Source organism: Oxyura jamaicensis, chromosome 19, assembly GCF_011077185.1.
Source record: "Oxyura jamaicensis isolate SHBP4307 breed ruddy duck chromosome 19, BPBGC_Ojam_1.0, whole genome shotgun sequence".
In the NCBI taxonomy this organism is placed as follows: Eukaryota; Metazoa; Chordata; class Aves; order Anseriformes; family Anatidae; genus Oxyura; species Oxyura jamaicensis.
The window spans coordinates 5,985,864-5,995,784 of record NC_048911.1 but is presented as its reverse complement, the minus strand read 5'-3'; the positions used below and the strand labels follow the sequence as shown (position 1 = coordinate 5,995,784).

Here is a 9,921-nt window from a genome sequence, read left to right as displayed (position 1 = left end):
AGGCCAGTTGGACAGAGCTTGAATTAGGTTTTCCTTGAGAGAGGAAACGATACCTTTTCTGAGAACGCTGCATTACTAACAGGAATATTTCTGATGGCCTTTTCTATCCTTAGATATAGGGATTTGCTATTTGGAGGTGATTGAAATGAAGCATTTTTTTTGAACAACATGATATAGAGATCGTAGGAAGTGCCCGTCAGTGCAGGAGTACCAATATTATTTAACTTTATAACTCACATGTTAGGCAGGTAATATCCTAGTTTTCTTATACCTGTTTTTTCTTTATACTGATATTAAAAGAGAATGGGGAAAAAGACTTCTGTGTAAAGACACAAGTGTTTTGAGGCCAGTCTTCTGTATGTTCAGCTTTCCCTCACCTCTGTATTCTTTAACCCTTTCTTTAGGGGGCAAACTCAAACATCAGGGAGTTGCATAGCATGCAGTAAGCTGTTTGTGTGGCTGCTTTGACAGCCGAGGCTGTGGTACTCACCACCTGACTAATCTATGCAGCATACACTGTCTTCAGTTTCTCTGGAAACTGAGCTACTGAAGGGAACTATACTGAGCTTGTCTGTTCAATAGCTTCAACTTAAGAAAAATAATGTGTGTGTGTGTGTGTACATCCCACCTCTCGTATTACAGAGCAACTGTCTTCTTCCCCTCACAAGGTCCCTGCTATCAAAAAAGTAAGAACATCTCATACGTGCAGTCTAGAAAGTAACAAGAGAACCCGTGTGGGAGCATTTGGAGCACAGGTTGGAAGAGTCACTGGAGGAAAATACAGAAGTCAGAAGCAGCATGAGATCCAGGAACATAGACTGGTGAGAGGAAATGCTGGGGTGTAGGAAGAGTTCAGAGAATAGTAATCTGCTAGCATCACAAAAAGAAGAAAAAAAATAATACTTTGACCTGTCAACCATACTTTGACTGAAACTGAAAGTTGTCAGATACGGACATCAGCCCTAGAGGGAAATGTTTCAGCATTGTTTATCAATGCATGCCCTACTGTAACTGGTTTTAAAGTGTACTGCCTGGCCTTGGCAAAGGCCACCCCATGTTCCTCTCCTTCCTTTTCTATTTTGTTTATGCATTTAATTATAGGGTAAATACATACACACACACACTTCAAAGCCTCTACTTAGTCTACCCTTTTTCTCTTGTTGTCATTTACTTGTAGCCCACTTTTAAAAACAAACAAAAAACAAACAAACCATCTGTGTCACAAATCATTCCAGTTAAACAGCCTTCATATTCAGGACTATTAATCTTCGTAACGTCTCCATGTATGAAGGGTAGATAAGATAGACATGGTGTTGCTCCATGTTACTGAGAATAGCTCTGTTTTTTGTTTCAGGAAGTGACAGTGGTGGTTTTTCTTTAATCTGATAAAATCTCTTTTTCAATGTAGCCTTATATTGGAAAGTAAGTGGTCAAGGAAACCAGGACTGGCCCAGTCCCACAATTTATATAACAGGTAAGGCCAGTGTAAGAATGATTCCAGATACAAAACACAGAACAGTGCCAGGCCATTTCTTTTCAGCTACAGAACAGGCTGGTGTTCTGTGTCCACTCTTGAATGGCCAAATGCATGTTAATCTTAACATCTACGTAGGTTGATTTTTTTTAGCTTGGTTTGGTTTTTGACAAGCAGTATCATCTGCAATTCTTCTGTGGTAGAGCTGAAAATTCAGCCTTGTGTATTCAGATAAGATTGATGGCATTGTCCCATAACAGCAGGTCTTGAAATACCCGGTGTTCGAACTGATCTTTTTTTCTCCATGGTCATTGTCAGGGTATCTGCATCTGTGAGGGGAGTGTGTGGGGATGATAGGTCTAGATGCTGCCTTAATGGATGACATGACTTGAGTAAAACGCTGTAATTGCACTTAAACCAGAGTTTATGTTTACCAGCTCATTTTTCTAATATTTGTAGTAGGATTTTTTGTGCAGTAACACACACAAGTTAATTTCCTTTGCCATGATTAGTTAGCTATTCAACAATTCAATAAATAATGATTTAGATCTAGGGTAATTTGAAGAACTTCCTGTAGTCACCACAGGAGCAATCAATATTGCTCTGTCACTTCAAACTGAGCACCTTAGAGCTGAAGGAGAACCTTTTCTAAATAAAATCTCTTGGTATGTTTGTAAGGTCTGTCACATTATTGTTTCGTGCTAATACCTATGAAATGGCCCCCACAGTGACTTGACTTCCCAAGTCCACTGAGACCAAAATGGAACATCAACAAAGTCTGCAGCAATAAACACGAACATAAATTTAGGTTTCTTGGAACTGTCTTCACGCATTGTAACTAGTGGAAGCTAGTCTTGAACTTAATTGTTGTTTCAGCTCACACCTACACTTAATATAAATACAGAGGTTCATCTCTTCCTCCCAACACAGGGCTCTGAACCAAAGATTGCAGTTAGTTGAGGTTTTCTTCCAGAGAGACTTACTAACTTACCTTGGAAAGATGGAACTGCAAATTGAACTTATTCCTACGGGAGAAATCATCCGTGTGGTTAGTCGCAATGGAGAACGCAAGACTGTAAGCCTGATTTTCTATTGTTCTTTTCTTGTATTGTTAGTTGCATGCTAAACAACTTAGAAACTGTTGTGCTGATCTGAGAAATGCTGGTGCAAAAAAAAAAAAAAGAGGTTTCTACAAGACTGGTCGCTGAAGTGACCGAACCTTTTTGTGAACAGTTTTCTCATTGTAATAAAAATTGGTAGCAATGAATGTTGTTATCAAGTGGCTGGGAGTTTAGGAAATTATTAAAGTGTATTTCCTGTAGAAATCCCTCAGTGCACCAAAGCTGATGTAACCTGGAGTCGGTGTAATGGCCCAGCTGTGTTCGCTCTGTCAGAATTCTGGAAACACTTTCAAGCAACAAAGGAAGGGAAACAATTTTCAGAAGTGTTTGATTCTCTTGAATATTGATTGTCCGTGTTGTCACTGGATTCATGCTCTGAATGTTGGGGGAAGGTTCATGCATCAGAAACGTCATGCTGGCAGAACATATCAAAGAACTGCTAATACTGCCTTGACGAACTGTCTGTTCCGTTAGCTTGTGACTCTCACTGACTTAGGCTCAAGGTTTGTGAGAAAGCAAATGGAAAATCTGTGAGCTTCTTTCTAGTTTAACGTGGTAGATGCAAATAGTTACGAAAGGCACGCTACTTTTGTAGAATAATTTCAGTTTTCAGTACTTGCAATGAATGGCCATTCTGCGTGTCTTGCTTTTTGAATATTTTAACTGGATTTTTGCTTTAATTAATCTAGAGACGAAACTGTGTAAAAACTTTTTTTAATCCTTCTATGTTTAAATGCTGCAAGTGGTCTTTTTGCTGTTGTCAAAGCTTCATTGTATGGACTTGGAAAGGCAGTTGATTATGGTTAGTAATAGTGCTCGTTATGCTTTCTTTCGGGTGAATAAGCAACCACTTTTACCTAAATGCAACCACGTATTTACATTTCTTTGTCATAGGTACTTATAAAGTGTTTAATCTATCTTCAGTTCTGGTAGCAGCTCGCTCAGGGCAGAGCCATCACGTACTGCAGCACACATCTGTGCACGTTGCTCCAGTTTCCGAGTATTGTCTTTCTAGTAAGTAATCTGAAACATGATGTGAAAATTGGCTAAGACACTTTGTGTGGATAACACAATTATTAGGTAGTCATTGTACTTCAGAAAAACCTGAGAGCTCTGCCTTGTTGGAAGATGAGATAGTGGCAATCCTGGTGTTCTTTGGTTTCCAGTAAATGGTCTGGGACTGTTGGTGAGTGGCATGTAGTGACAGCAGAGGACACCGGCTGGGCTGAATTTTCTTTCCCAGAGGGAACCGTTCCTTTAAACCTTATCCTGAATAGCATGCCCCAGGATCCTGGGGGAGATATCGGAGAGAGAAAAGCTGTTAGCTCAGCTTTCTAAAGAGCTTTAAATCTTCATTAACAGTCCATAAAATTGTAATTTGCTACTTTGAGGACAGCACTCTCTATTCAAGTGCTGTTGTGCTGCAGAAACGGCCAGAGAAAAGTAGTTTACGATGCATTGTGCTTTAACACAAGCCTAAGTTTGTAGCTGAAGACGCTTTGAAGGGTTGCAGAGCTTTACTGGTTCAGCTCAGTGCGCTCGTCTGTTAGAAACAAATCATGCAGAATTTGCTGCGGATCCTGCACAGACCACCTCCAAAATTAACACGCCTGTGGTGAACCAAGATGCTCGTTGCTCTACCTGATCTTGGTGGCAGAGCTCCCGCTGGCTTTGGGGGAGCCGCTCCGGAGTTGAACCTGCCCTTTGGCCTTCTCACGACGACACCCTTGGGCTGTTTCCCACACCGGCAGGGAGGGAATGGTGAAGTTGTCACCGGCGCCCCGCGTTTATCTCTCGGAGGGCTGGAGGAGACAGGTGCGCCCGGAATACGAAGCACCCGGCGTGCGAGCTGCTGCGATACACAGCCTTATCAGCAGGATGCCGCTGTCCTGAACAATGTAATCAGGCCGAGCTGGTTCCTGCCTCCCCCTCCGTGCTCTCCGGGACCGAGCCGGCTGCCAGCGAGGTCAGGGGCTCCCCCAAAAGCCCTGTTAACCCGCGGGGGGGGGATCCCCCGGAGCTGACGGCAGGTGAGGGCGGAGGCAGGGCCGTTGCTGCCCGCCTGCACTCCGCATGCCCGCCGCTCGGACATGCTCACTAGCGGCTCACCAGCGGCTCACTAGCGGCTCCCTCCCGCCGCCACTCGGCGCCCCGACACCGGCGGAGCCGCCGCAGGGCCCCGAGCCGCGCGTCCCGGGGCGCGGAGCGCAGGTGAGCGGCCGCAGCGGGGGGCACCGGGTAGGGGAAGGTAAAGGTAAGGTGAAAAAAAAAAAAGGGGGACCGGGCGGCTCGCCCGAAGGGGAAAGGTGGCCGCCGAGCGGTGCCCCGGCTCGGCCACATGGCCGCGGGTTGCCCCGGGCGCGCTGCAGGCTTTGGGGTGCTCGGGGAGGCTCCCCCCGGGGAGCAGAGGGCGCTCAGCGGCCCTGTTGTTCCCTGCCCCCCCCCCGCTAAAGTCGGAGACGTTCCCGGAAACTCTGCGATTTCCCCGACAGAAATAAATGACCGTTTCGCGGCAGCAGGCATCCTGGAGGCTGCATGGTGTGTCTCCGGCAATCCCCTCCCTCTTCTTCCGTAACGTTACCAAATACACTGCATTTTCTCCCAAAAGCAGCGAGCTGCCGAGCTCCTGCCCGGGACGGGGTGCTGCCTCCCGTGGGACCAGGCAGCAGGAGCTGGAGCAAGAAAGGGTGCGGCTGGGTGTGGGGGCAAGAGCAAGGCAGCTCCTGAGCTGAAACGTGGCCATGTCACGGCTGGTGTGTCAGAGGGTTGTGCCCTGTTCTAAGGAATGGGCTTTGTGCTGAGCTAACTTGTTTTCCACCCTCTTGTACTGTTCTGTGCTCGCTGGTGCGGTGTTCCGCCACGGTTAGCGCTGATGTTCATGCTGGAATAAGTCTTCCTCATTTGCCCCTGGTTGTACAGGTGCCTCAAAGCACCTTAGGAGGAAAGCTCGGTGTTTTTAGCCCTCTCTTGTAGCCGAGGATGTTCTCAAGCACTGTAACTTCAGCTTAGATCACAGCTGTGGCCCCTCGCAGACTGAAGTGGCCCCATCTGTTGTGTTACTTTCTGTGCCTGTCTTCCCTCTAACATATCTGGAGTTAATTGCTGCAAGTCATGGTGGTTTAGGGAAGGAACCAGGCTCTGTGCTGAATGGATGGCTGCTTCTAGGAACTTGAACTTTCCAAGTAACCTGGTTTGATCTGAATCTTCATACTTGGGGTGGATTACAGAAGGAAAAGGATTTGGAGCTTCAATCCAGGGAGCATTCTGGTGTTTATTCTTTCTATGACTGCTGCCTGAGGCGGAAGGCTTGTCCAGATCTTGTTGCAGATGACAGCCACCTAGTTGTATCAGGTGGCAAATGAAAAAAATTGCTTGGTTGGTAGGACAAGCCCTGAAAGCAGAACCACGTATTGGAGTAAGTTGGCATAAAAGCATTTTTCTTTCATCTTATTTCAGAGCAATAGGCGATTACCAGCTGTCAGCACCCTTTAGAAGCTCTTTTAGAAACTGTCAAAAGCTTACAGAACTGATGAGTTCTTAATTTTTACAACAGGCCCTGGTATGGCAACCGCTGTCATGACACTTAGGATGTTCGGTTTTGAAACTTGGTATAATCCTGTCCTTTTAGGAAGGGCCTGTGTAAATATCAATCTTCTGTTCTGCCTGACAGCGGCCAGTGGAATGCTAGCCTACACGCACGCTAACCTCATTTATCACAACGTGCAGGATAGATCTTTCCTTTGAGAAAAATAAAAGTGAATCGTAGTATACTAAGGGAGTGAGAGATCCCGTGTGACTCAGGGCTCTGGAGTGCAGTTTCTGCTCTCTGTTGTCTTGCATAACTAGCAGTGAAGAAACTTAGGTGACTGCAGACTGCTCTGATACCTGATGCACCTTCAGAATTTACAATACATGTAAGAGAAATGTTACAGATCCTGACAAAATGATTCAAGTCAGGTAGAAGGCTTGACCTAATTTGATCTAAGCCCATTGGAGGAAGGATGGTAAAAAGTGGGAGCTGAGAAAGCTTAATTACAGATCAAATATGGAGATTCTAAGAATAAGCTCAAGCTCCCTGGAGGCCTTTATGCAAAGGTAAAATAGCCTTAGTCTTGCTCCAGCAGTATTCAAACATCGGGAGCTGCCTATCATTTGTAGCGTCATGTTACTTACAGAACCCAGCCTTGCTCTGGTGCAAACTGTGCTTTCTAGGAACTGCACAAATTCCTCCTGCACTGTCAGGATGGACAGTCTGCACCAAACGCAGGAGGAGCAAGCTGCAGCAGCTGGCCACAGTCACAAAGCGATGTAAAAACCACAGCTCCCCTGCGTTTCAGTCCACTGCCCCTTCCCTCGGCTGTGTGCTCTCACCTGACCGTTTCTGAATAGCTCCAGCCTGCAAAATGCTGAGGATCGATGGGCTCGAGCACTCTGCCTCGCAGCTTGAGAGAATGATGGGTGAGTACTGTTCGCAGGGCGCTTTCAAGTAACTAATGTCTTCTGGAGGATATATTTATATTTGGGAAGAGACAGTGTGGTACCGGTGCCGCAGCAAAGGAGGCGGGGAGAACTTAAAAGTACAGCAGATCTTCCGAAGATCGGTGCGTCCTGCTGCCCTTTGCAAGTGTAAGTTACTAAACCAGTTCTTTCACACAGGCTAAAGAACCACGCAGAGAGGTGTGTATGCCTGTTGCTAAAATGTTGCTGTGGGGAGAACCCTTTGCATCATGCTTTGGCTTACCTGTGTTGATGGCAGGCAATTGCAGTTAACTTTTCAGAACTGATCCAAGGTAAAGCCAAATAGAGGAGGCAAACAGGTAACTTCTCTGGAGGAGTTTCCTCTTTGTGTGAGCACATGAACGCCTCCACCTGCACAAAGCATACAACCACACGGGAAGAAATGGCTGGGGTCGGGCGTGGAACGCTCCTCAGGCAGCAGCGGTGCTTGGTACCAGCACAAAGCATTGCACTTCCAGCGTGTATTTGTCTTCTGTCAAGGGTTTTTCCGTGTTCCGGCTCTCATCTCTTTATAACCAAGTCATGAGTGATGTGGTTGGCCTTGCCTACGATTACCATCCCCGACTTGGATTAAAAACCATCCATCTAACCCTCTATCATTTCTAGTGGATGAGGTTTGCATGGGTTGTCTCCCTGTGAGATTGAACCTAGTTATTTTTCTGCCTGGAGGGAGCCATGCTTACCGTGCCTCTGCCTGGGTTGAATGATCTCTCTGGAAAATTTCCTGCTACGTACTTTGCATCCCGCTCTGCATACTTTACATTTGGTGATGCAGTAGTGGGGTAGGTGGCCAGCTCTTCCCAGAAAGCATTAATAGCGCTGTAAGCAAGCAGCGTGCGGCAGCGTGAAATGCTAACAGTTTATGACAAGATTCTGAGTGGACAGACCTCAAGTAATCTGTTGCCACCGAGTCATGTTCTGTTGAAGGGCGGCGGGGGGGAGGAAAGCTCTGCTATCCTTTAAAGTCTCACCCTGCATTATTTAAACATGCTTCAATACAGCAAGGAACAGCAGGGCCAGCACCTTTTCTACTTAATGTACATCCCCAATACAGTCTGTCCTATATTAAATTCCAGTACTGGGCAATGACAAATGTTAATAATTAGAACTCCCGTGTGATTCATGCACACCTGGGTACCTTTCCCTGGCAGCTTTTTTCTTAGGAAAGAACTCGGTCCCACGCGAGTGACCAGTTAGCTGTTCTTCACCAGGCCTCTTGCAGCCCTGTAGCTGGCATCTTGACCTTGGCCCAGCTCGGCCACCACCCTTCCTGTAACTCAGTTCAGCAGCTGGCAATAAATGGACAGATTTTTAGCATGTTGTTGAAAACTTTGTTAGCAAATAGGCAATGTAATTGTTGGTGGCAGGAAAAAAAAGTGGATATTATGTCAGTGCGTTCTGACTTTTCCCAGGTAAGGGACAGTCTTTGGGTGACACACAAAAAACAAACAAACAAACAAAAAACACAACAATAACAACAACAAAAAACAGTCCTGCCACGCCAAGCAGATTTTTTTCTCCATAAAAGAGCTTTCTGAAATCCCTGTCACGCAAAAAGATGCATGCAGAGTGAACACAGTTACGCTGACATTCAGCCTGCTATCCTAGAGTCACTTTAAAAGGCTGGACCTTTGCGTTCTGCTTTCAGCAAATTTTTTGAGGAGCTTTCTGACAAAAGTTTACCATGGATGTTTGACTTTATTTCCTTGTAGCGTGCTTGTATCTGACCAGAGATTTCACCCTTACAAAAGGTCACGTAGAGATGGGGCCCTGATCTCTGAGATGGTATGTACTGATACCTGGAGAACAGCCTCTGGAGGGAGAGAATTTAAGACTTCAGGGAAACCTTTGTGTCTTAGAAGCTGAGGTTGCCTTTCATTAGATAGAGTGATCTGTGGTGCCTTATGCCAGCTGACAATCGTCAAGTGTCTTTGGCCATTTTGCTAATGAAGGGGAGGATTATTGAAGGAGCTATAATTCAGCTGGAGACCGGTATTTGTCAGAGGATTTTGGTGAGCTCATGGTTTTCCTTCGTTACCGTATGCTCGGTATTTTATAGTCTTGACCTTTGTTTTCATCACCACCTGTGCCCGGCCTAACTAGGATATTCCTGTCCAAGAGAGAATCACCTTTACTGAAGAGTTACCATGAACGGAGAACAGAAAAGCAGGCTAATTCAGCTCTCGCTATGATTATTGGTCATGGCTGAAAGGTCCAGATAAGTCAATGTCAAGTTGGATAAGGAGATAGCGATCTGTTTAGCTTTTTAGAAAATTAAATTCCACTGAAACAGTACAACTGGAACGACAGAAGTGGGAGGAAAGCTATTTTTCCATTCTGAAATATGTCTTTGTACGGTGCAATGAGCTGAGTTTTTTAAACTTGCTAACAGTAACTAATAACTCTTACATTATACAGTCCACACTGAGTCATTGTTTACTCAGGGAAATGACTTTCAACAGCCAGACTTGTTTGCTAACTTTAATAACTGAAATATGCAGTTCCACGCATTACAAGGCAGCGCACTATAATCAACAGTTTTAAAAAACAAAAAGGGATACGTATTTGCAACACTACACGATGTTGCGTTATGTGTGGTAGTTCTGCAGTTCAGGTTTTTATCTGCAGCAAATGTTAACGCATCCAATGGCGCTGCTCTAGGAAAAGACTACGGCACAGAATTCCTGTGAACTCTTTTTAGAGCAGTCGTATTGAATATTGCAAATTAGAGACCAGACAGCCTTGTTCTCGGTCCACACATCTCATTGTTTTAAATAACAGGTTGTTTTCTACTCCTGGGATTTTGGA

General features: G+C 45.4%; 1 protein-coding gene across 2 annotated transcripts in view; it reads left to right on the top strand.

Annotated features, from left to right (window-relative positions):
* Positions 1-4,653: 4,653 nt before the first annotated feature.
* The window catches only part of MYO1C (myosin IC), a 55,062-nt gene continuing 49,794 nt past the window's right edge, over positions 4,654-9,921 (top strand). The window contains exon 1 of one of the 2 annotated variants that reach the window (XM_035342864.1): positions 4,654-4,806. In XM_035342864.1, the coding sequence (XP_035198755.1) occupies positions 4,669-4,806 (138 nt within the window). In that variant the 5' untranslated portion in view covers positions 4,654-4,668. The remainder of the gene's footprint in view (positions 4,807-9,921) is intronic. The other variant, XM_035342866.1, reaches the window with a different exon arrangement.